This window comes from Ambystoma mexicanum, chromosome 6p (assembly GCF_040938575.1).
Source record: "Ambystoma mexicanum isolate Mex_15411 chromosome 6p, UKY_AmexF1_1, whole genome shotgun sequence".
In the NCBI taxonomy this organism is placed as follows: domain Eukaryota; kingdom Metazoa; phylum Chordata; class Amphibia; order Caudata; family Ambystomatidae; genus Ambystoma; species Ambystoma mexicanum.
The window spans coordinates 365,870,743-365,897,644 of NC_090935.1; the positions used below are offsets into that span (position 1 = coordinate 365,870,743).

General features: G+C 48.4%; 1 protein-coding gene across 6 annotated transcripts in view; it reads left to right on the forward strand.

Annotated features, from left to right (window-relative positions):
• The window catches only part of NIPBL (NIPBL cohesin loading factor), a 2,053,700-nt gene that overhangs the window by 796,461 nt on the left and 1,230,337 nt on the right, over positions 1–26,902 (forward strand). For all 6 annotated transcript variants that reach the window (XM_069627143.1, XM_069627142.1, XM_069627145.1 and 3 more), the window contains one exon: positions 2,606–2,709. In XM_069627143.1, the coding sequence (XP_069483244.1) occupies positions 2,606–2,709 (104 nt within the window). The remainder of the gene's footprint in view (positions 1–2,605; positions 2,710–26,902) is intronic.

A 26,902-nucleotide genomic window follows, 5' to 3' on the forward strand; every position in this document is an offset into this window, starting at 1 on the left:
CCCAGGCGTTCTTAAGGTTAGCCGGGATTGTGTTGGATTTGAAGGTGGCGTTGATTAGAGAGGTGATAAATGGAGCAATCTCTTTTGCTGTTTCTTTTATCATAGGTCGGGGGGGGGGCAAATGTCACCCATGCATCTAGAAGGTTTTAGGTTTAGGATTATTTCTTCTACTTTGACGCTGAATGGGGCGAATTTGAATATGTTGAATTGTTCAGGAAGAGGTGTCGGTATTGAAGGTGAGAGAAGGTTGTTAGGGTTGCCTTTTTAGTCTCAAGTGGACCTCTCCCTTCCAGTGTCAACAGTAAGTGCAAGTTCTTTCTGCTCCATTAAAATTTCCTAGTCAGGTGAGGGCGGGTGTGTCCCCTCCCCCCCAATTCAGGTAATTCTGCTGGTTCTCATGAGATTGCACCCATTTGGAACCAAGATGATCCTGATTTCCCCAGACTGGGCTAGAGAATGTGTTATCTTGAGTTGCTAGATATGTCCATCTGCCCTCCCTGGCACCTTCCAGGGAGAGTAGACTTGCTTTCCCATTCAGAGGGGGCGGTCCTCGGCAACCTGAACCTTCATGCTTGTCTACTGAGAGGCTGAGATACACAGAGTGCTCCTTTCAGCTCGGTGGCCTGTTACAAAATCCATTTATGCCTGCAGGATGCATACATTTTCCATCTGGTTCTGGGAGTTGCTCCTGGATCCTTTATCCTGACCTCTATCCCTTGTGTGGGATATTCTGCTTACTTTGTTCTAGGCGGGACTTCAGATTGGCCCTGCGAAGGGTTACCTCCGCGCTAATCAGATTTTCAAGAGGTCCCCGGAATAGGGCTTGTTCTTCACAATCCCAACTGTTATACTCTTAGTGCGGGGTTTGTGTAACCAGTTTCATCCCCGCTTGATTCTGGCATGGTATTTGATTTTGGGTTTAAGGTTTCTTATGGGCACTCCGTTTGAGCACCTGCATTCATGTTCTGTTAGGTAACTTGCCCTTTAGGTGATTTTCCTCATTGCCATCACTTCCGCAATATTCATAAGTGAGTTTCTGGTATTGTCTGTTTTACCTCCCGATTTGTTTTTTTCCAAAGAGAAGGTGACGTTGAGGGAACCATCTTTTCTGCCTGAGGTGTTCTTGGATTCTCATTTCTCTCAGATCCATATACTTGTTTTTTTTTCTTCTGCTTCTCCCTTCCACGGCAGAGGAATGATTTCATTGTCTGGACCCGGTTCAGGGCCTAAAGGTTTGTGTCTTGCACTAGGAAGGCTAGGAAGGATGACCAGCTTTTTGTCGGGTACACTGGTGCTTGTGCTGGCAGAGCTGTGACCAAACGACCCCTGTCCAGGTGGATCATTCCCTGCATCTCAGAATGCCAAGATCTTTCTGGTAAGGATGGTGCCTGAGGGTTTTAGAGCTCATTCTACCAGGGGGTGTGGATGCCACCTCTACCTTGAAGAGACAAGTCACAGTCCTGGATATTTGCCATGCGGCAACGTGGGCATGTTTGCTCACGTTTGCTAAGCATTACTGCTGGGATTACCTTGTGGAACAGGATGCCTGTCTTGGTATGGCAGTCCTCCAGAGCTTTTCTGTTTAGTTGGTTTTCTTGCTTCTTCGCTCCACCAGATTGATTAGGAATCTGTGGTAGGAAAGAATTCATTAGTAGAACTAATTACTTTCCCATCTGTAATGTTCTTTCTGATGGAATATTTAGTGGCCCCAACGTCCTATCTGGCGCATGGCAGGTAGAGGCGTCGGACGGAGCCGCGCTGCGCCTCCCGGCAGCAGAAAAGTTTCTGGAGAACAATTGCGCTTGGATAGGGATTTCATAGATGAGGAATCTGTGGGAGAAACAACATCCATCAGAAAGAACATTACAGAGAGGCAAGTAATTCTTTTCAACTGTCTCACTTCATGCAAAGCTTTGCTGGGTCTGCCTCTGCTGCTGTACGATGGCCTGTTGCCGCCTGACCATGTTGGCCTTCATTGGAACACTCCTTCACTTTCCTGAGGTGGTCTGCAGCACAGAAATCTTCATCTTTCTTTATTTTGGTTCTCCTTCTGACTGGAGGGGTTTGCTGTGCAAATTGATCAACTCTGGACACGGAACGTGACCTCTGCACCTGCAACCTCTGGGCCTTCCTCACCCGAACCAATTGGATTGTGTTCCCAACGGATTTCGAAAGTCATACAGTGGTATCTGGAAGGATCGGAGGCAGGGCAGGGGCAGGTTAACATACATGTTTCTGTCCCCACTTATGTGTGCTCCATAGGCTAGCCAGGACTTTAAACTCACTCACTCTGGCCTGATCTGTGGTGGTGGGAAAGTATCCTTTCCTAGGCCTACCCCTGTGAACTGGATTATTAAAAATAATCTGAAAAAGTATTTACTTTTCAGTGCCATAGTTTCATGTGAATAAACATGTCATTTCTCTTTCAGTTAAAAACTGTATGTTGCTGCTATGTATGTTCCCACATTTTCATTAGTTTTTTATAAAATACTATGTTTTTCTGCAGTTTCTTTGTCAATGCATTTCTTTTCATTTAAATAGCTCAAATAGTCGTACATTTTCCAGTTGTTTAGCACATGCATCTAAAATTTATGGATTCCTGCAGGTGATGATGATGAGATTCCTCAAGAGATGTTACTGGGAAAACATCAGTTGAATGAGTTGGGAAGCGAGTCTGCGAAGATAAAAGCAATGGGCATTATGGACAAAGTAAGTGGCTAAAATGTGTTTTTAATTTAGTGTTGGTCATTGTGGCAAGTTGTGCATGCATTTATCATATTTGATCATCTGATTACTATAGAATGGGAATGCAGAGCGATTGGTTCTATTGGGCAAATGCACTTTCCAAAAGGTCGTATTTTGCTCAAGCATGTTTTCCAAGATTTATCGGCCTCCAAGCAACTGAGGAGCTGCATTTTACAATCACTGTTTTAGGTGGGTAGGAAGTTCTTAAAACTGAAACTAGCTAGAATATTAAATATTTTCCCGTGCCTTTTTCCCAATGCTAGGAATTGCCTCGTCTTAACTGTTTTTCACTGGCATGTGTCGGACATATTGGGAGTGTATTGAGGCCTGCGTCCGCCTGGCTCTTTTCTGGTGATCGAATTGTGGACTTGGGAGGCAGGCCAAAATGGGGAGGGCCATGTGGGAGACCGGATTGTACAGATCCGGTGAGGGTGCGTTGTGCATGCAGGCTGACACTGACCCCCCACCCCCAGCCACCCCGCCTTCTGGCGGTAACAGGCAGGCTACACAGAAGAAGGCGAACACCAATGAATGCACCAAAGTCTTTGTTCTGGTCAGAGATCAGGAATTGATTTGTTACTGGCAGAGAAGTATATTTCTTGTCGCCAAAGTACCTTTGGCACACTGGACCAGATAATTGTCTGTACTGGCGGGCACATGGCAGAGCTTCAACAACAGGCATACAGGCTAGGCACACCCGCTTTCATGAGACCCAGAGGCCTGTCGAGTACCCTTGGATGCAGGGTGAAGGGACACAAGACTTCTCCCCTTGGGTTGTTGGGGCCAATCGACCCCAAGACAAGCTTATCTGGAAATCTTCTTGGAGCTGGCTGCACTTCCACTGCTGCTGCAGGAACCGATTGCCAGGGAGAGGAACACCAGAATCGAGTGAGTGTCTTTAAGTCGGACCGAGCTCCAGGAAGATCCTCTGGACTCCCATGAATCAGGACTGACCAAGCCTAAGCCACCTCAACAGAGTGCTGGATCTCAGATGCAAGGAAAGTCCATAGTGGTATCCGAGAACCGCTGTGGTGCTATTTGCGAGAGTCGCGAGAAGCTGAAACCGCAAAGTGCCGCTGATCTGAAGTTTGCCCATTGCTGCCGCCAACCTTCAATTCGTAATGAAGGAGTCCCCAGACGTCTTCCCTCTTGTCCCCATGACTGAAGCTCAGGAACAACAGGATCTGCAGACCTACACAGGAACAGAAGCCAGATGAAACCCATTTCCTCTAATCAAAGGTACTGGAAAACTAAGGGGACTGGCCTCTTGTCGTGTAGCCTTGCTAGTTCTCAGTTGAGACTTATCTTGGTTGCTTTTCCAGAGTTGCTTGCAGCTTTGCCTCTCACAAGCCTCCCAGCTTGTGGCCCAACAGGGATTTCGTTTTATACAAAAACATCTAAAATATTGCGTAAGACTTTTTACCTACCTGTAAGAAGTGCTTCAGCTCACCTAGACTTTTGCTCAACTAACATTGACTGTCCTGTCTCCCTGAAAAACTCTTCTTACATCTGACTTTGTGCTTTGCCTTTCCCCCCAGGAAAGGGTAAATGTACTTTGCATTGGAGGGTTCAAAAAGGACATACCTCCTTAAGAATATTTGTTAACCATTGTTTTATTTCCTCAACTTCTTCTTTTGACACTGTTGGGGAGAATTCTCAGAAATGTGCTTAATCCCCTCCACCTTGAAGACCCCCAGCAACTTTGCTGGATTTTGAGGACTTGATATATATATTTTTTTAAACTTTGTTTTTATTAAGCATTTCAGTAAACAAAGACCGCCAGGTAACCCCTTGCTACATCAATATGAAACACCAGTACAACAATACAAGAGACTATATACCCCACCTGTCCCTCCCACCCGCACATGACCTTGCCAGAACTAACCGGGCCATGGGTATGTAGAGCAATGGCACAGAACAGGGCACAGAGTAAGACCAGTTCACGATGATTGACGTAGTGGGGGGTCGGGGCAACCACTGAGGACCCGGGAAAACAAATAGACGATGGGGAACACAAGGGGAAATGCAGGAATCCAGCAACACATTGGAATTAGTCTCATAGCGGCACATTCCTCGTTTAGGAGAACTGACCAGTCTTGTACAAACGAGGACAATGCATCGTTGGCTATAGATGACAGTTTTTCATGTGAAGATGGACCAAAGCTTGGCAAGCCACTCGGCCTTGGTGGGAGTAGACAAACTTATCCATTTTTGAATGAGAGCAAGCCTTGCTGCCCTCAACATTGCCCCAATCACCCTTGGAAAGGCATGCAGCTCAGAGTCAGGCATGGGAGTACCCAAGAGAATATCTAAGGGAAGAAAGGAAGGGGTTGTGCCTACAATGGACGACCAGACATTCCCACCACAAATGATACCAGGTACCGCGCTGCAGAAAAGGAAAGTCCATGTCGACAGCCAGGAACCGTGGTGTTGCTATTTGCGCTAGTCGCGGAGCTGAAACACCAAAGTGCCACTTGTTGGAAAGATTGCTGATTGCGAGCGGTGACCGTCCTATTGCAGTGCAGGAGTCCCCTGAAGTCCTCCCTCTTGTCCCCATGACTGAGGCCCAGGAGCAGAGAGCTCTGCAGAGCTGCACAGGAACAGAAGGCATCTGCTTCACATTTTCTTCAATACAAAGGTACTGTAAAGTCTGAGAGAACTTGCCTCTCATTGTAGAGTTGCTTGCATCTTCTACTACTCAAGTCTAATCAGCTCGTGGCACTACATTTGATTCTTCTTTTCTTCAAAGACTTCTAATACCTTGTGCAAAGACTTTTCTACTTACCTACCAGAGGTGCTTCATCCTATACAAGACTTTTGCCCATTGATTTTGGCCTAGCCTGTTATACTGTTTGACTCTGCTTAAGGGATCCAAAAGGCTTTGCCTGCTTAAAACTATTTGTGATCTCTTGTTTGTTCTAATAACATTTCCTTTTACTAACTTCTAACAGTATTCTACATGCAAACAGTAAGATATTAATGTCCCCAGCACCCTAGCTATTGAAGTCACCTGATGGTGTAGGTTGTGTCTGTGGGCCTTCCCAAAAGGGTCTTCACTGGTTTTAGTATATTGAATGTGTTTTGAAGTGTATTTGAGTGTTACCTTTATATTGCTTTCTTCTGAAGAATGCTTACTCTAACTGACAAATTGATAATTGTTTATTTGAATACTGGTCACTGTGAATATCTGTCACTCCCATACAGCTCACATTGACCCCTCTTGAGATAAGCCTGGCTGCTCAACACGCTACCAAACTGTGTAGTACAAGCTTATACCAAAGGTTGGGTTTCCTATTACCTGTAGTCAGAGTTGTTGTAGTGCACCCTAAGGGCACTGCATACAATTTTGCCATACAGACACTACCAGCACTATTGCTTTAAATGTACCAGTTATATTTTAATGTCCACAGTGTCCTAGTTATTTAAGTCACCTCAGGGTGTATAAAGCATCTGTGTTCCATCCCAAATGGGTATTTACTGATTTTAAAGAAACAGTGTGTATTTTAAAGTATGTGTGTTGCATATATATTGTTCCCTTCTAAAGAAGGCTTATTGAACTGACTGTTAAATGAATTAATAATTGTTTAATCAAGAAACCATGAGTGCAAGTGTTTATTTGGATACTTGTCACTGTGAATCTCTGTGTAATAACCCTACAGCTCACATTTACCCCTCTTGAGATGAGCCTGGATGCTGTCACTCTACCAACTTGTGTAGTACATGCTTATACCAAAGGTTGGGTTAACTATTGCCAAGAGGTCAAGTCTGGTGCAGTCTCCCACAGGGTACTGCATACAATCTTTCCTAACATTAGAGTACTCCACCGAATAAAAGGGGAATCGAAAAAATATGAAAATCGGGGTAAGTGCCTGGTTTCAGGAATTCACAGGTTTTATCCAAAGACACGGTTATAGGCTAAAGTAAGTTCGCATTTGCAATCTAAGAACTGCCAAGGTAGGACCTCTGTGCAGCATGGATCCACAGCGCAAAGACTCCTTCCTCTGGGTTCCCATGGATTGGCATTCCTTGCATTAAGGTTTTGGCAGGCCCAAGGCCTCTAAGGCTACGGGCTCGCAAGCCGAGGTGCCTGGGGGCCCTACCAGATTGTCTTTGGTTCGACGATCAGGCTCGTCCTCTTCTACCCCACGGGGTAAGGGATTGTGGCGTGCCACCTCCAAGAGTCGTTCCTCGGCTAGATCCGGCGCTGAGGGCTCCCTACCGGAACGTGCTCTGAGGCAGTCATCCAGGGATTTTCGACTACCGCCCATCCGGCTGAGGGCTCAGTGCCTACCAGAGGACTCTGCGGTCGACATCTCCCTTTCGGGTCCAAGACCCAAGCTGTATCCTCTTGTGTCTGAGGCCTCTTTTGGCGCAGGGCCTTGGCAAACTCCTGTCCAGGGCATGGCACAAGGCTTAAAAATGGCAGAGCAGCATGTGGCAGAACCTGCAAGGCTGGCTACCATCTTGGATCCACCTCCGGGCCCGCCAGTGTATTCACCCATTTAGTGGTCTTAGCAGGTCGATTACAGACCCCTTCACTCTGGATGCAGAGTTTTGGTCCCCTTACAGCTACATGCAGCGGGCGCCTCAGCACTTTGACCAGCACGGTCAGAGCGCCTAGGGTCCCGGTGGCTAGGGAGAACCGCTTCTTTGAACTCTTCCTCATGCGTTCCCCTCAGATGAAGAGGCTCCTGTAGGACATTGTGAAGGAGATTGTCCCCTCCCCCGGGTTCAGGCCATTACCGGTCGTGCAGACCCCTCCACCTCTTCAAACACCTCCCCCTCAACAGCCGTTGGACTTGTCTGTTGCTCCAGACCTGGGGTGGTGAGGGGCCCGTCGGCCACCTGTCCCAGGGCCAGGATTCCCCTTGGCCTGTGAAAAAAGTCAAGGATGATGATGATGAGGGCCAGGGCGATGAACCCTCGGCATCCATTAAGGCCTTTCATGACCACCTTCAGGGCCTTAATGGATGCCGAGGGTTCATCGCCCACAGACCGAGTTCTTGAGGGTCCTCCCCTGACTGCCCCAGGAGTCGGGGGTGCTCGCTGAAGTCTTGGACACCCACCACCACTCGGTCTGTTATTCCCTTCCAGATGGATCTGTTGCAAGTGGCACGGAAGGTCTGGGAGAAGCCCAGGGCCAACACCCAGATGAACACGAAGTTTGACAGCAGGTTTAGGCTGACAGACGGGGTGCCAATCCTCCTTGCCTCCCACCCACAACCCCATTCCTCTGTGGTGGCAGCAGACTCTTTATATTCTAAACCACCGTCTTGGTCGTCTTACTCTACGGGAGCCACTTCCAGTTGCCTCTCCAAGGAGGATAAAGTCCTTGCGAAAGCACTGCTAGTCCATCTCAAAACTGCATCTACGGCAGTACAAGGCGGCTGCCCTCTTGGACGCGGCTAACCAGAAGTTGTGGCGAGAGTTCAGGGAATTTCTGCCGGACCTCCCTTTGAACAAACGAGCCTCCTTTAAGGCAGGTCTGGCAGATATCGGGTCCATTACACAGGATCTTGTGAAGTCTTTGGTCTCCCACATCGACACAGCCAGCAGAGGGCTGTGTCTTGGGGGTTGTTATAAGGACGGCCTGGATGCACGCCACAAAGTTTTCATCTGACGTGCAGGAGTGGATCCTAGAACTGCCCTTGCGGGGGCAATGCGCCTTTTTTATTTGTCCACCGATGACAAATTAACAAAGATGAAAACCTCCACTCAAACCTCCAAGTCCTTGGCCATCCTGACAAAGCTGGTTCCGAAATCCTTCCCTAAATCTCAGGGTAGGAATGAGTTCAAACCCCAAACTTTCTCCGGCTTCAAGAGTTTTGGAGACTGCGGTACGCTGAGTCCTGAAAGGTCGCCCAGCGACAACAAAGTGAAGCAGCAGACGTCGTTGTGCTGGTTTTTCCGCTCCCCCTGCTCTGCCTCTGACGCCAAGAAGCAGTGATGTATGGGTCACGGAACTTAGCTCGCCTGTGGGGGGCCGCTCGACTCTTTTCCAGGACAACTGGAAGAGTCTTTTCAGCAACCCGTGTATCCTATCAGTAGTCTCTACGGGCTTCAGCCTTCCTCTGCCTCTACCATCCTCTCCTCCTCTTCGTCAGATCGGGTCCCCGGCTCTTTTATGGGAGGTCCTTTCGCTCTTGGAGATGCAGGCAAAAACCGGTTCCTCTTGTTGACTGTCACTTTGGTTACTATTCCAGGTTTTCTGCGATACCCAAGAACCATGCTGGCCTGAGGGTAGTCCTGGACCTGTCATTTTGAAATCTGTCTCTACTGCTGGAACACTTCAAGATGATTACTCCAGCGGACATAGCCGAATCTCTGTGTGCAGGGGACTGGATGTGTTCCTTGGACATCAAGGATGAGTACCTGCATCTACCCATATATCAACCGGAAGATGTGGTCGAGCAGGAGCGAGCGGACATGGAACTTATCCTTGTGTTCACTGAGGGTATTGAGCACTTTCCCCTGGGGTCATCGTTTAGGTTGGAGATCAAGAAGGGGGAGGTCACCGTCGCACTTGGAAGCGAGGTGGAAGCCACGTGAGTCCATTGTTGGTTGGGTGCAGGTTGCCCTAGACCCTTCTGGGCCTTGTTATCCGTCATTTTCTTTTTATCTGAGCCCTGAGCCCCCGATTGCGCCCTCGAGTCCCAACCTCTTCCCCTGATCCATTGCCCCTTTCCCGGTCTGCCTCCCATCCCGCCCCCCTACCTTGATTGGTCACCAGAATCAGTTTGCCTTGCTCTAAATATCGGCACTGCTTCCTGCACGCCACCTTTTTTGCTGTGCGTTGCAGGCGAGTGCAGGTTGCCCTACACCCTCCTGGGCTTTATCCACCATTTATTGCTTTAATCAGAGCCCCCAGTCCCGTGAAAGCGCACTCGAGTTCCCGTCCTCTGCCCTGATCCATTTCCCCTTTCCCGGGCCCTTCCTCCCGCCTCCCAACCCGCCCCCCTATCCTGATTGGCTCAATCCCCTCTCTTAACTCACCTTCCCAAGGCAGCCTTCTGCCCGCGCAGCCCCTGCGGCTAAGGGCACTGAAGCATAAAACTGCATCTACAGAGGTGGCTCCAGGTTATGTCTGCAGGTGTCAGCAGGGGTAGCCAGTGCCGTGCCGTCAACCAGCAGCGACTACCAAGGTAGGTGTGGCCTGGGTGGGGAGGAGAGCAATCGCTGTACTCCAGAAGCCCTGCCACTCTGCTTACCCTCAGAACATATCAGGCCAGGCTACTGATACTAACCGGCCTAATAACTGGTGAGATTTTTGACTATTGCCCGAGCCACTCTAAGATAGTACTGTGAATTTTAGCCTGCGTCGCACTCATAGTGAATTGTTATTGTTGCCTTGCGTCACATTTAGAGAGTGCTGCATTAAGACAGTGCTCTGAATATTGACCTGTGTCGCACGCCTTGAAAATTGTTAGTATTGCATTGAGTCACACCTAGAGAGTGCCACTTTATGATAGCATTATTACTAGCCTGCGCCACATTGGGACAGTACTGTGAATATCCGCCTGAGTTGCACGCTTTGGAAACTCTCGTTATCTAGGTGTTCTACTTGCTGCCTGCCACTCTTTGAATCCTAAGCCTTTCTCCCTGTTAGGCAGTTTGTATGCAGTACCCTCTGGGACCACTACACACTACAAGGACTACAGGTGTAAGAAAAACCAACCTTTGGTATAAGTCTGTACCACACAGTTTTTGGTAAAGAGCTGAGCAGCCAGGCTTATCTCAAGAGGGAGTGTGAGCTTGTAAGGATGTTGCACAGAGGTCTACAATCACAAGTATTCAGATACACTACTCAATGGTTCTTGGTAAAACACTTCTTAATTTATTACAGTCAGTTAGAAAACATTCACTAAAAGGAGGCAATCAATATCACACAAACATATACTACAATACTTTACACTAACCGGTTCTAAAACATTTAAGGTACTTAGATGGAGGAGCAAAATGGCATTCAGAGCGTTTAAAGTAGGAGCAAAAAGGCATAAGTTAATAAAACGAATATTACAATTACTTTAAAACAGTGCAAATATTTTGAATTCACCAGAGGTTCAATGCAATAGGTAAGCCAAAGTCAATGGACTAGAGTCTTGTATAGGTAAAAACGGTTCTGGCATTTAAACGGAAAAGTCTTTTGCCACGGTTCTCAGAAGTAGTTCACGGAAGAAAGGTTCATATGTCGGGTCACAAGCTGACTAGGCCTACAAGTTGCCAAAGTTCCTCAAACCTTCGCAGTGAGAGGAAAATTCTCTCGGTCAGTTTTTCACAGTACCTTGTTTTGAAGAAAAAGGTGCAGCGGAAGAATTCTGTTCCTGGCAGTTCTTGCATATCTCGCTTTTCCTGAGCTTCAGTCGTGGGGACAAGAGGGAGAACGTCTGGGGACTGGTCACAAAGCTGGCAAACTGGCAGTTCTTCGATTCCGATAGCTGTCTTCAAGCACACAAGCTGGTGTCCTTCTTCCTGGTTATTCTGTTTCCTGCAGCACTCTGAGGAAAATACAACCAGCTCTGAGAATGGTTAAAAATTGGTGACAAGGCAGGCGCTCTGTTGCCAGTCAAGTTTTCCTGCATTAGCTTCTCCTCCAAACACACGTTTTCATGACTCCATCAATCTTCAGGGAGGCTGTGTTTCTTTGCTTTTTCAGGTGTGGCTTCATTTCCCTTTCAGGTATGGCAAGTTAATTGACTCTAAGGATTCTGGTACTTGTATGTTTCACACTTAATTTTTCTTGCAGGTGGCTGGAAACAATTATTTCTTAACAGCTCTGAGAATGGTGTCGAGGTGGCTTAAGAGCTGATTGGTCCTACCAACTCAAAGGAAGAAATCATCCTTGAAAGGCTTCTCTGTCGAGATTAACTTTGCAATTCGAGCCTGCATCAGGGCTCCACCGGGCAAACCAATGGTCCAGTAGTTGCAGCAGCTGTCCTCTTCCAGCTCGTTTTCGGTTCTTTCGTTCCAGAGGTCGACTCTGCCTTCCAAGCCAAGAGGCTCGCCTTTTAAACAGTTCTCTCCCATTCATTCCAGCCTAGCTGCCACTCACCCAGGAGGGTGGCTGTCCTTGCCGGACAGTCAGCCAGCCAATCACGCCAGAGTGCATTTGGGTCTCCTAGGAGACCAAGCACAGGGAGTTTCAGGCACCTACCTCACTTCCTGCCCACCCCAGACACTCGGATTCTAGTCCTGAAGCCTGCCAAAGGCATAGAAATAAAGGGACCAAGCCTAGTTTGGCGCGCAGAGACAAACTCTAAAAGGACCTTTCCAAAATGAAACAGCAAAAAAAGACAACCAGGACCTGTTTTTACATACGGGGTTCAGATGCCATCTTGAAAAACATTGTTCCCGCAATTTAACGCTACCGTTGTTCACGGTCGGGAAAAATCATGGTAGTTTGTTGTAAAACCACTGCCACCAGCCATTACAAGTGGAAAGGGTAGCAGAGGACTGCTTCATGTGCTTCTAGACACAGGGGATGCTGGGTAACCCCTTCAGCACTTTATTGGAAGATAGTGTGTGCTGGGTCTAGGAATTTAAAAAGACTAGTAAATTCAATTTCATTCTTTCTCTGGGAAACAGTAGTTTATCCCAGAGAAGGTGTTTAAACCTTGGGACAGCCTAAAAGGCTTCCCTTTGTCAATGCAGTGCAGGAGTCCCCCAACGTCCTCCCTCTTGTCCCTACGACTGAGGCTCAGGAACAGCGAGATCTGCAGGAACGGCCTGGAACCACGACTTCAGCAACATTGGTTTCTTCATAAAAAGGTACTGTGCCAACCCGATTGAGAGAACGCCACTCTTGCTGTGAAAGTTTGTGAAACTTTCCCAACTCGCAGGCCAAATCAGCTTGTGACCCCACAAATGATTCTTTTTCGCCTAAACTACTTCTGAGAACTTTTGCAAGGGGAGCTCAAACTGTCTCCAGAGCTTAGTTTTGTATTGAAGTGTATTGGTATATAATATTAAGTTGTCTTCTTCTAGTGAAATGTTTTCTAAATGATTGTGTAATAAATTAATAAGTATGTTTTTTTACCAAGAAACCTTGAGTACAAGTGTCTACTTGAACCACTGTGATTGAAAGTCCTCTGTGTAACTACTTGTACTGCTCACATTCACTCTTGAGATAAGCCTGGCTGCTCAGCTCGCTACCAGAAACTGTGTGGTACAGACTTATACCGAAGGTTGGTCTTGCTTACACCTGTAGTCCTAATTGTGTGTGGTGGTCCCAGAAGGGGGTACATGCAATGCCGCCTAACAGCACATTTATGAGAATTCTCCCTAACAGGAACGTAGACATCTGACTACTTCTTCGCTCTTTCTGTACTCACTCATGATGGTCATAAGGCTCCCTCATTGCAGAAACAATACAATCTGAGGGACCTCGACGCCTGAGGGATTTTGGGTACACTACACGTCATGTTAGGGATAGTGTTACAGGCACGCCCATGTCTACGTCCCCTTTCGATCCTCGAAAAACAAGATTCAATACTCTGCCGTTACCACTAGATGTTGGACATGTACAGCATGTGAATGTAAGCAGATCCAATCATTAGAAATGCTATTACGGTAAGTATTGAATGTCATTCCTACTGTTTTTGTTTTATTTAGGCGTGGTTAATGCCCGAACGTGGCTGTGCCATGAGATATTTGCATGCTCTTTGGCCATATTTTAGTTTGGCCGTCTTCATGCCTTCCCAGTCCTTTAAATCACAAAGAAGGTTATGCGCTTGCTCGGGAAAGCTGCTGCTTTCGTGGGCTAATGTGGCCCAGGAAGGGTGGGAGGTCTGTCTAGTCCCAGTACACACGCTGGTGCCAGAAGGTTTGCTGCTGGGGCGGTTGTGAAACCAATAGTTGTCCCCATTGAGACACCCCTGGCTGTTTTGAATGGAACAGATCCTTTCCATTTGTGGACTTGGACTTGCTTTCAGCTCCAGTTTTCAATAGGAATCCTCATTCAGCCATTCTTCATATCTTTGTTTGAGCCAATACCCCTTCAGAGAAGAGTAGCCCATTGATGACCCCAGGACGACTTCCACAGTGGACCAGTATCCTCTCGAGTGCTCCTCTGCTTGATCACTGAAGGCCATCTTCAGACTTTTGACTAGTGGGGCCAACTAGTCTCGGCGGCTTCTCGAGGTTGCAAGACTATCAGTACTGGGAGACTGTCTCCCTCAGTGCATTTGTCATATTTTTCAAGCTGCACCCATCTCCTTAGAGTGAAGTGTGCTTAGGATAATATGTATCCTTGTAACGTTTCCTTTTGTAACTTTGTGGACACAATTACAATGTGGGCAGGGTGGGCTATTTGCATCAGATCCAACATACACTGGTGGCAGCTGATATTTATCTACCTTGTTTGTGACTTTTTATTCCAGCAATTTTGCATTTGACCGCATAATGCCATAAAGAGTATCGTATACTCTAAAATGGCTGTGCCACAAGATGTTTGTCCTTTGTTCATTTTATACTTTAACCTTTTTCCTGCTCTCTCGGATTCGGTATTGCCATACATGGAAATCCTTTCCTAAGCAAATCCTCTGCTTTCCTAGGCAAAGTGGTGGTCTGCGTGTGTGACCCGATGCAGGGGCTGAGACAGGCTGGTTCTAGTCCACCCAAGCCACAGTGTGTCCGTTGCTGGCCAGTGGCTGTCCAGGATTGGACCACCCATGATTGGACCATCCCTGTCATTTTGAATGATGTAGATCCTTACCATTAGTGAACCAATTCAGTCCAAATCCTGGATTAAAGGTCGACTCTTGTAGCAATACTTCTGACTATCGTTGGAGCCAAGACCCATGCAAATAAGTGCAGCATGGTCAAGACCCAATGATGTCTTTAGCAGCTGACTGGCATCTCCACCCAAGTTCCGATGACACACTGCTCCTCAGTCATGATCTCAAGAAGGCCCTCATTGGTGCCTCAACACCTGGACTGGTGTAATCAATCTGTTCTGACTGATGTTCGAGGGCCAGTACATGCTATGCCTTGCAGCCGTCCCTGTCCTCAGTACATCTTTGGAAGCTGGTGGATCTTTAAATTATACAAGACATCTTCCCGTGCAATTGCAGCTTCTTGTAATGAAGAGGACTGTATAGGACCTGCTTCTTTGTTTGTCTTACGAAAATCACTTGTTGCCTTATCGTTTTTACCCCTGAGACATCCTTTATGTCCAGGAAGACTCCTGAGATCACTTGTCCTTGCGAGGTCTGCATGCCCAGTAGTCCAGTCTTCAGAACCATATCACCCAAACCTGAACTACCTACTGGAACAGACACATGCCAGAAGTAAGAGTGCTCAGCAGATCTTTTAACCTGTGAGGTGGTCCCTGGAAGAATCAGATTTAGGGGGAGGGGGGTTAAGTTATACTACCCATTTTACTCTGCAAAATGTATTTCATCAAATGTTTCATAAAAGTAGAAATCACAATGCAACATAATAAAACTACCCATTTCTTCCGGTTAGATCTAGACAATCTTTTTCTTGACACCATGTATTCGAAGCCGTCCAGGACAGGAAGGTATTGCTCCGAACATCTTTAAAGGAAGTTTGATCAGTCTTTCAGATTATCAAACAATCCTAAAGGAATTCGATGAAAAATTATAACATCAATCTTTAGATTGGCATGTGCAAGATGGCGACCCAGTAGCAGCGCTGTACTGCCACTGAAATCTACCAAGAACCTGAAACCCTGCCTTATCTTTTGCTAAATGGACATAAGTACCAGGGTTAATTAATATCTTACCCGTTGCGCTGAAGATATTCCTTAGGTGCGGCTGTGACTGCAGAGAAGGGATGGAACTCCCAGCACTGAGCCGCTAACTCCTGTTCACACCTTCTGCCTGGCGCTGCGACCGTGAGATTGGAGGCGCTGCAGAGCTATATCTGGCTGGTAAGGGGGTACTCCTGCAGACATTTATTGGTGCAAAGAAGCTACTTCATGAAAGGAATCTGAAGTATGCCTTGCTCCCGCCAGTAGGATTGACGATTGATGTGGAGGGAAATGGACACTTTCTTTCAGATACCGGTGATGCTAGCAAATTCGTGGAGCCACCTCCGAAACGTCATTGAATGCGTGGGACAGCACAAAACCTAAGGCAGTGTTATGCACTGCACACCTGAACGAGGAGATACAGAAGAGTCACAATGACACTGTTACAATGAATGTGTGAGCTCTGATATGGCAAATATTGTGCCCTGTGAAACGCACAAGGCATAATTATGTGCTGGGGGTGGTGCGATACTGCCATAGGTATAGAGGCTATTGAGAAGTTGAGCCTACCTTAAAAGAATACTGCTAAATGTTTTGCAAAATGTTGCTGAGGCTCTTGTATAAAAAAATTGATTAATGTTTTGCATTAAATGATGAAAAGCATTTTGAAGTCTATGGTTAGACCTTATGTTCAGTCAAGTGACAAAACTGAGTGAAATTATCAAGATAATGGCATTAATTTTGTCCCCATATACATATGAGATGTCACTTTAAACATGTAGACAAAATTAGGACACCATCTGGGAATACTGACTAGCACACCCAGTAAGTAGTGATTCTTGACTTTGCAATTTTCTTGCTCCCTTTGCTCAGAGAAAACGAGGTGTACAAAGGTATTTGATATACCGTATCACCCATACACTGTAACCTGTGGGGACATATTCTTTTGATTTTTATAGGTATAGAGGCTGCCTAACAAATGCCCTTTATCGCCGACGCTTCCCCACCGAGTTCTGGGGGTTGAAACCCCGCTTCCTCATGGCTTGAGCGGGTGGTTGGCCCTATATAAACCACGTTTAAAGTTGTTCATGAGGGATAAAGAGGGTAAGGGGGAAACAGTGAAGTCCTCATTAGACATTTGTTGCTTCTCTGGTTGGGGTTTAGAAGCACGGGCGGAGAAGAGGAATTCTTTATATTTGTTTTATGATTTAGCTGTCATTTCAGACACACCTCATAGGCTGGGGCCGACATGTGGGCTATGAGGTGACACAGTATGGCAGGGTCCTATGATGGCGGCTAGTACGGATAGAGGATAACTTTTGTGACCTGGAACATGAGAGACATTAATAATGTGTTGTAAAGGCACACCGGGTCGTCCCCTATTCAAAGCGCCACAAAATTAAAATTGCAATATTGCCGGAAACACACCTTACTTGGGCAGAAAGTGTTAAATTGCATGGTAAGATGAAGGGTCAATTATACTTTTAATCCTTTTCTGCAGCAGCAAGGAAAGCAGCAATTTGGATAGCACAGTTTGTTCAGATCGAGCAAACAAGACAAATCGCTGATGACTGTGTTAGATTTATAGGGATTGCCGGACGGCTACAGGAGACAAGGGTTTTGTTTCTGCTGAGCACCTAGGCGCCTAATTAAGATGACCCTGTTTGTTTACTCAATGTCGAGGATACTCCTAGACCAAATGGGTGACTGGATCATCTGGGGAGGTAACTTCAATTGTATCCTGGATACAAATCTGGATAGCTCCAGGAAAACGAGCCTGCCGTTAGGAACTGCGCCCAGGACACTGTTACAAGTTCTAGATAAGTTCCAGCCTATTGATGTCTGCCATAATATGCACCAGAATGAAGTGGGATATTCGTACAGGTAGCAGGTACGTAACACCTTCTCGCGGATCGTTAGTATTTTTGTGAGCAAGTCAACCATGCACAGGGTGAGACGGGCGGTAAACCAGAAGACCAGTGTGGGAGGGGAAAATACATATAATCGACTGAAGACTGGACAGCAAAAAGTCTCTCCTGTGTCCCTTGCATCCTGTAATCTCCCTCCCCCCCTGTTGCCCCAGCATCTACCCCTGAAGTGCCTCAGGAGTCCTGCAGGAATAGTTTTACTACTTTCGGCTTGTATGTCACTGCTGGGTACTTTCTATCATAGTCCAGGAAGGTGGCCAATGTGTCGAAGAAATTATTTAGGCAACCCTCTTTCGCTGCCGTAACTTTTTCATCCACCACAATAACTCCTACTTTCACCCACCACAGGGGCTGAGCTGGGCCCCCTGGAGTTTTCCAGCATTTGGCTATTGTAATCTGGGCTGCCAACAAGAGCTGGTATATAAGGTGGGCAGCTGCAACCATATTTTGGATAGACCTCTGCCAGTGGCACCCCCAGGACAACCACCTCTGGAAGCATGGGAACTTGGTGTGGGTAACCTAGTCTAACGGGGCCACAATCTCTTCTCAGAAAGCATTAATGAGTGGGCAGTCCCACCACATATGCATATGAGCCCTGTGCTCCATATTTCCGCCAGCATAGGGAGTTCTGGGCAGCCCGGGAAATGATAGAACTGCGCTGTGGGGTAATATCACCGAAGCATACGTTTCAGGGTGCATTCATTGTACGTGACACATCTGGAGGTTGAGTAGTTCCTGGCCCAAATATTCAACTGCTCCTGATAATCTATGGGTCGTCCCAGATACACCACCCAACTGCATGTACGAGGCCTGGTTTGGCAGCATGTCCTCCTGCAGGAGTTTGAAAATTCTCGAGACCCCTCTATCCTGAACGCCCTTCTGGATTGTTAGCTCAATAGCGCTTAGATTTCAGATGGCCCCTTGCTGCACCGAGGGATGTGTTATCCAGTGCCTCAGTTGTCCATAGCAGAATCTGTCCAGCTCGGATAACTTAAAGATCTCCCTGCATTGGTCAAAGGTAAGTGGGTGCTCCTCCTTACAGAGTTGAGCTAAAGTTTGAAGGCCTCCCGTCCTCCATCTTCTGAAGGCCCCTGGCTGCACCCTCGGGGGGGGGGTAAAGGCTGGGTTGTGAAAGATTGGGGAGCTGGGGGTTTAACCCCTTGGGGGACCTTCTTCAGTTGGAGGGCCCGATCCCATGCTTGTAGAGATACCCTAGTCGGGGTGATAAGTGCTGAGGGCCAGTATCTCCATGCTGAGGGGAGGTGGGGTGAATAGCAGGGCCCCCAGAGAGGGCAATATATCCACCTGTTCAATAGCAGCCCACTTGGGGAGGCAGTGGACCACGCAAGAAGGTGTGAAATCTGAGCAGCTAAGTAGTACTTGTAAAGTCCCAGGACCCCTAAACCGCCCCAACTGGAGCCCCAGCAACACTTTCTGGGAATTCTAGCACGCTTCCCCTCCCCCAGACAAACCCCAGAATCTTCTATTGCAACTGATCCAGATGCTTTAGGTACTTCGACTGGCATAGCTGTCCATGTGTATAGTAATCGGGGGAGTAGGTTCATCTTTACTGCCGTTATGCTGCCTAGTAATGGGATCTCCTGTGTAGCCCATCTGGTCAGCTCTTTCTCCAATATTCTAATGAGCGGTGGGAAGTTGGTCCCGAACAGGTCCTTAGGGGAGGCTGTGAGCTGCACTCCCAAGTAATCAATCATCTTTGGCTCCCACCAAATAGGACAGAGGCATTCAGCTCCTCTCTAGAGACCCACCCCTAACGCCACATATTTGCCGTAGTTCATCTCAAAGCGGACTACGTTGCCGAAAGGTTCCAGAGGTTGTGGGAGGGAGGCCTGGATGAAAGTAAGAGTGAGCAGTACATAATCGGTATAGATGGGACACCTTATGTTGGATGTCCTGGATATTGAGCCCTTTGAGGGCGGGATTAAGTCTCAGGCGTTGAGCTAGCGGCTCCATGATCGGTGTGAAGGGTACAGGGGAAAGCGGGCAGCCCTGCCTTGTCCCACAGGTGAAGGGGTTTTGGGGGGGGGGAAAGGGGGAAATCCTAGGTAACCCTAAGGGAAGTAGAGGGAGAGGCATAGTTGGCCATGATCATTGACCTGAATAGGAGGACAAACCGGAAGGCCTCCAGGGTCGATTCCATGAAGGCCCAATTGACTATCAAAAGCCTTTGTGGCATCCAGCGCCAGGAAAGCTAATTGCTGTTGAACCGAGCTGGCTTTTTGAATCAGGTTTAAGACCCGACCGATGTTATCCTTGTTTTTCTTTCCCGTCACAAATCCTGTTTGGTACGCGTCTGACATCCAGAAGGATAGGTGGCTAAAACCATCGATTATAGGCTAAAGTCTATATTCAAGGGACAAATGGGCCTATATGAGGCACAATCCCTGGGGTCTTTCTTGGGCTTCAGGGACAGTATAGTGGTAGAGGCAGGCCTGCATGGTAGGAGTGGTAGATTCTGTTTCCCTAGATGAATTAAAGAGGGCTGCGAATGGGTCGGCCAGTTGGGGTCTGAAGGTGATGTGAACTTGGTGGAATACCCAGGGGCCCTAGACTTCAAGCCCTTAATGACCAGCTCCACCTCTCCCACCTCTATCAGGGCTTTGAGTGCAGCATAATTCTCAGCTGCAATCGTAGGCAGGGTGGACCCCTCCACATACCGCTTCTGAGTCTCTAAGAGGCGGGCGGGCCCCTGCATGGATTCCCTGAAATGAGTCTCTGCCAGTAGCCTCTTCTCCCTCTCTCCATAAAGTACCAAGCCCTGCTGGTCCTGTAACCCTATAATTGTGTTGCCAATAACCCTTCTTGAATATGCCAATTTCCTCACCATGAGCTGGTTAGATGTGTTGCCCTTGGCATAATATCGCTGCTTAGTTGCTAAAAGCGACTGTGCTGTCTCCTCAGCGTAGAGGGCCTCTAGTTTATTCCTTGCGATTTGCAGGGACCGATCAAGTTTCGCGGCCCACCTTTTTTTGCATTCCCTCTCCAAAACTTGAATTTCTTGATCCAACTGGGCCCTTAAGAGCTGCTTATGTTTGTAGAATGCCCCGAGTGGGCTATTAACTCCCCCCCCCCTAACCACCGCTTTCATGGTGTCCCATGTGATAGCTGCCGATGTTTGTTCATTGGGAATCTCTTGGAAATAGTTCTGGATGTTTTTTTTCTGTTTTGTCTCCCAGGGTCATGTCATATTCAGAATCTGATCATACAGTCGCCATGGGTGTTTGGAGTCTGCTGAGGAGGGACAAATCCTAACGTCAGCTGGACCGGGGCGTGATAGAATAGAACTCTTGTACCTATGGAAACTTCATCTACATATGATAGAACTGGGGAAGAGGCCAACATAAGATCTATACGTGATGATGTGCGGTGGACATGTGAGAAAAAGGTGAATCCCGTTCCCCTGTGGGCAACACCCTCCAAGCATCCACCACCCCAATGTCTTAAAGAAATGGAGGATACCCCTTGCTATCCTATAGTCTTTGGTGGAAGAGGCAGTGAGTCTTATCCATCATTGAGTATGGGACCCCATTAAAGTCCCATCCTATTAATTTCAGGCCTTCCAGGAATGGGGGAATGATAGCCTGTAGGTGGTGGTAGAATCCTTCCTGCCCCTCGTTAGGGGCAAAAATGGAGATCAGAGAATACAGTTGCCTAAAGAGAAGCCCCTTCACCCCCACCTACCTCCTCTTGGGGTACACCAATGTGTCCACCTCCACAAACATGAAGTCCTTTGCCACCAGGATTGCTGTTGCCTCAGTTTTTGCTCGGCTGGAGGCCAGGTATTGCCCTGGTAAGTCTCTGTTCCTAAGCCGCGTGAAGTCCGGGGGCACAAGGTGTGTTAACTGCAAGAATCAACTCCCTCGTTCAGGTCTTTCAGTTGGTGCAGAATTGACTTCCGCTTACATGGGGAATTCTGACCCTTTACATTTAGTGAATTAAACCTCAACTTCTGGTGGGGCACAGGGGATCTCTTCTGCCTCCTCCAACTTTTCAATTAAGCAGGTGGCGCCATTGTAGGTAAATTGCAGTGATGCTGGAAACAACCAGCAGTATTTGATATGCTTTTGAAGGAAGGTCGTGAGTGGATGGAGGGATCTTCGTTTCTGAACGGCGAGGGGAGCCAGGTCCTAGAATATCTGTAGTGCTGACCCCTGGAACGAGGGTTCATCTTGTGAGCAGGCTGCCGCCATAAACTGCTGTTTGGTTGTGAAAAAGTGAACCCAAGTGATGTCGGAGGCAGTATTGGAAGCTGGGCCCCCTCGGGAACGCAGTCTTTGAGTGCGGTCTAGAAGGAGCAGGGATTTGTCCACATACGGCAGGAGAGCCTGAAAGAAGTTACCAAAATGTTTCTGAAGGGTTTGGTCTGGAACGTAGGGGGGCACACCCCTAATCCGTAGATTATTTCTTCCGGCTCTGTTTTTCCAAATCTTCCTGTTTTATGCTCCGCCTGCTTGTTTTTTTTCTTCCAGGGACAGCATCCGTTGCTGCAGTGCGGCCATGGCTGCTGCATGGTCCTGGACCTAGTACTCCGTGTCCTCCAGACTCTGCTCCACTTCAACGACCCTTTGCTCTAGACTGTCCAATTTCGAGGAAAGTTCAGACATGCATTGACGGAATTCGGATTTAATCTCCATCATAAACGCCTGAATGTCCTCTTTAGTGCAAGCTGTCCTGTGGGATGTTCCGGGGTTTGCGGGCTTGAATGAAAGGACTCTGCTTTCTTCCCTTTGTCTGCTTGGAGCAGCATGGTAGCTATGTCTGCCATTTTGTTGGCCGTGGAGTGCCTGCAAGACATGGATGGTCCCTCTGTGGTCAGGATGCACTCCCTGGGATGTAGAGGCGCTGGATGACTTGGGGCCTGGGTTCCCACGCTCCCAGGGAATATCCGGCAGATGGAGCTGAGGGTAACATGCCTGTGGTGTTAGTGCCGTGTCTGTGGTCCCCCGCTGATTAGCTTCTCCTCCAAGTGGTCCCTGTCACCACCCCCTATGGTCTTCTTTGCTGCTGGGGTGGATGAGAGTGGGGTGAGAGGGGGTAGGTGGGTGCGGGTGTACCAGGGATGCCTCTTCACCTCCAAGATGCACACCCCCCCACCGGACACCAGAGCCACCTTCCTCCTTGCTGCTCTTCTGGTCATGCTCCCCAGCGGATCTGCATTCCGGAGCTCTGTTTCCCCTGCTCCTTCAGCACTCGCAAAGGGCTCCCCAGGGAGGCTGGCGCCTACCGTGTTATCGATTGCTGGGCAGGCCACACCGTTCTGCTTCTCTTCAGGCACGGAGCTCCTGAAACATTTGGTGCGCCTCCTTCATGTTGCCCCTGCTTGCCTGCATGGAGGGCTGAGGTCCTTGGACTGCTGCACTGTTTTTCATTGGGGATGGGTGAGTTGTGCTTGCCTGCCCCCTGGCTGTCTGAAACTTCGGTTGATCGTTCCTCGATAAGGGGTGCCAACGTTTTTAAGTTGCTGCCTCCGGTTCCCTCTCGACTGCCGGTTAGGATCTCCCATTTCTGATCCCGGTCTCACTGCATGGGTTTTTTAAAGCTTGTAGGAAGTTGGTCCTCAGGCAGAGGCCATCAGCAGCGCGACTGCATTGTGAGGGCCTTATAGACCCCGGTCCCTGATGAACAAAGACATGAAGGTTCTTAGTAAGGTGTTGGCCGGCAACTCGCTAAGGTGCCTTGGTTTCCGAAGATCAGGCGGGATTCCTAGCAGGGAGGAATACCTCTCTTAGCCTACATGGACCGTTTTTGGTGCTCGATGGGGTTAATACCTGCCACGGAGACTATGCGCTAGCCAGTCTAGATGCCAGAAAGCATTCCACAGTTACGTTTCATGCATTCAGCATTTCTGAAATAAGGATTTGGTTGGGGGTACACAAGTGAATCTCATGGTTGTATGACTAGCCAGTGTTGGGGTTTTATTTTTGTGCTTAATTCCTCCCAGTTTAGAGACCCCCAGCTCTTTTGCTGGACTTAGAACTTTTTTATTTTAACTCCTGAGTAAGGGAGCCCTTTTTTTCACTCATGTGTTTTGACCCGATTTGGATTATGTGTTTCCACTGTTTTTGGAGTCTAACCAACTCCATAGGCATCTACGGTTTATATGGTGACGCACAGCACCTTCAGTGCAGTGTCACATAGAAATCCTTTAGATTTCTCCTAAGGTTTCAATACATTTTCGTGTGTGAACTACTGTTCCCAAGAATAGTAAAGTGAAATTGATTTTACTTACCTTTTCTCTTTGTAGGTCCAGCACACCCCATCGTATGTGGAGTTCTGGGGGGTTACCTTGTAGCCCCTTCTCCTACATTCTCATGTAACATTTTGTTACCCTCACTACTTTAAATGGCTGGTGGCAGTGGTTTAATTTTCCTACCATTGCGCTTTTCTACTGCAGGCTGAATCCTCAGCTGATCGTGCTTTCTATATATATATATATTTGAGGCTTGTGGAATCTGCATAGATCACATGCTGTGCATAGGCCGACATCTAGTGGAAGCTGCGGAGTATTCCAGTTTGTTTTTCGAAACTTGAAAATGGGCGTCGACACAGGGCGTGCCAGTAATACTATCCCTAGTGTGACGTCCACTGTACCCAAGATCCCTCACGTGTCTAGGATCCTCAGATTGTTTTTTTCCGCCATACTGGTCGGAAGCATTTTGCGGAGTCCCCTGGCCTTAGCCATACTTTTGCTAAAAATGTAAAATAATAATCTATTGACATCCTTCCCCACCCCAACGTCGAACTTCAACACTCGACGCCAGGTTGGAGAAGAAATCGACCGTCGGCTGCTGTACCATGGATTTGGGCCTTGGAAGGCCGCTGGCCTCGGCCCAGGCCTTGGAAGGCCTCTGGCCTCGGCCCTGCAAGTAGGCAGAGTGGGGGGTGGTACATACTCTACACTCTTGATATATAGGTACACCTTATACTTTTCCTACACTTAACAGCCCGCTGCCTCAAGGTGTGTATGGAGGGTACCCCTTTTCAATTCTACCCTTGGGTCGACAGGCACGCCACGTGCAATCTCTGCTTGCCGAGGGACCACCCCGAAGCGAACTGCAGAGCGTGTAGTAGGTTTAAACCTAAGACACTTAAGGACCGTTCGACGAAGCGTTGGGCCCACCACGCCAGGCAGGCGGCCATGGCAGCGGAGGGCGCCTTCAGCGACGGCAGCAACGCCGTACTTTCGGACGGCGAGGGCATTACGGTGTCGAAAGACAGCCGAGCGCAGGTCCCCGACCTCGGAAGGTCGTCCGGCAGGGCGGCTATGGGGAAGACCCCCGGTGACACAAGCGCTTCACATACTACACACACTAAACACACTAAGACCAACCGAGACTCGACGACGTCGAGTTCTCGGAAAGAGGCACAAACAGAACGGTCCGATTCAGTGTCCTCTGGGCGCTCTCGATCAAGATCGCCGCATGACTCCAGGCAATCATCCACTCTTGCCAAGAGTGCCTCGCTCCCTAGGCTAACAGAAGTTCGATTGTCGGAAGACGAAGATGACTTCCACCCCCAGGCCGCGCTCCAGGAGTCGGAGCCTGCAGTTAAAGCCAGCGAGGCCCCACGCTCGAAGGACAGGGACACCACACCCGATCCTCGACGCCAGGCGTCGAAAACCTCCGGAGCCACTAAAGGACAGGGAAAACATTTTTCCACGCATGGGGAGGGGGGAAAACAGCAGAAGAAACAACCTTTGCACTCTTCCACACCTGTGAAACACACCACTCCCCCTAAACAGACAGACAAAACCAGGTCGTCTGATATGTCTAAAACCAGCAAAGCTACTCAGGATAAATCCCATAGACTTGCTGAGAGAGTCATTCCCAGTTCCAAAAAATGGTCCAGTGAAGACATAGATAGGGTCATGTCCAGAATGTCTTCTTTGGCTGATTTTTATGATACAAATCCAGAACATTTCCTCTCGTATGATCCACAAGGGGCGACACCCTCAGGCTCTACTGATCCTATCCCCCCCGAGTAAAAAGCCCCGGTTTGAAACTCCGATGAGGTCAGAACCCTTCGAGGTACAACCATACGCAAGACCATACTCACTGTATCAAGGAGAGGCTTCCTTTGGTGAGGACCAAGAATTTGGTATGGTAGAAGAGCAAACCGGGACAGGCTACTATGGGGATGATGAGGACCAGGAAGAAGAGGAGGACCCGGAAACATACAGAGTAAATTCCCCGGTAGAGAACAAAGCCCTGGTTACCGACTCCCCGGTCGATAACCAACCCCTCCTAAACGAGTTTCTCGCACGCGCAGCAGAACATTTCCACATTGACACCCACGGTGTCCAGGAGGAAAGGGACTTCGCAGAAGAGTTAGTGGGAGAAAGGAGGCCTGTTGCCCAGACCATCCCTATCCTTAAGTCCATTCAGCGGAGAATAGATCCGTCCCTGGTGAACCCGAACCTCACCAGAGCAGTCAATCCCAGGGTTGAAAAACTTTTCAGGGCGGCCCAGTCTGACCCTCTCTATATAAGAGGACATCTGAAGCCAGACTCCCTAGTTGTCACCAACACTCGTAAGAGGGCTGGAACACCCTTGTCATCGTCCGAAGCTCCTCCCGACAAGGAGAGCAAAAAACTATACGGTTTCGGCAGGAAAGTAGCCTCAACGTCCGCCTATCAAGCAAGGATTGCAAACTCCACCACCATGTTGGCCAGCTACAACTGCCATCAGTGGGAAGAAGTCGTGGCACTCATAGCCTCTGCTCCTGAACGTTTAAAGGGCCAGTTAGCTCGGATTTCCGCAGAGGGTAGAGCCGTGTCTGGTTGCATTTTGAAAGCAACCTTCGACGCCGCGGACACGCAGGCAGATTGATAGCGGAATGCACTGTTATCAAAAGGCATGCGTGGTTACGACAGTCTGGTTTTAAGGCAGAAACCCAGGCATCATTATTGGACAAACCGGTGGAAACCTATCTGTTGTTTGGCAAGGCGGTCGAAGACGCACTGAAGAATGCCAAGGACGAATACGAAACACTCAAGTCCCTTCACCAGTTAACCAATGAACCCCCTAACCAGAGAGGGAATAGTAATTTTCGTCGCCCACGCGGCCAAAATTCCCAGAGAGGATCTATCTATTCCCAGGGGCAGGGTACACAGTGGAACAACCAACAGTCTACCCAGGGTTACGGCAGGGGTAATAGGAGAGGTTGTGGTAAAGGCAGAGGCAGCCCCAACAAGGGAGGCGGCACGCCTCCACCAAAGCAGTGACGCTCAGTTCAGGGTCCCTTCTCACGCAACCCCAGTAGGGAGACGCATTTCCAACTTCACCCAGGCTTGGGAAGGGATCACATCACATCAGACAGATGGGTGCTGTCAACAGTATCCACAGGATATTGTATAGAACTGCTGCAGCGTCCCCGGAACCATCCTCCACGACAAAGAGTACATTCTTTAGAACATCAGAAGATTCTCCTCAAGGAGATCGCCATTCTGCTAGAAAAGGATGCGATAGAACTCGTCCCGGGCCACCAGGTAAACAAGGGT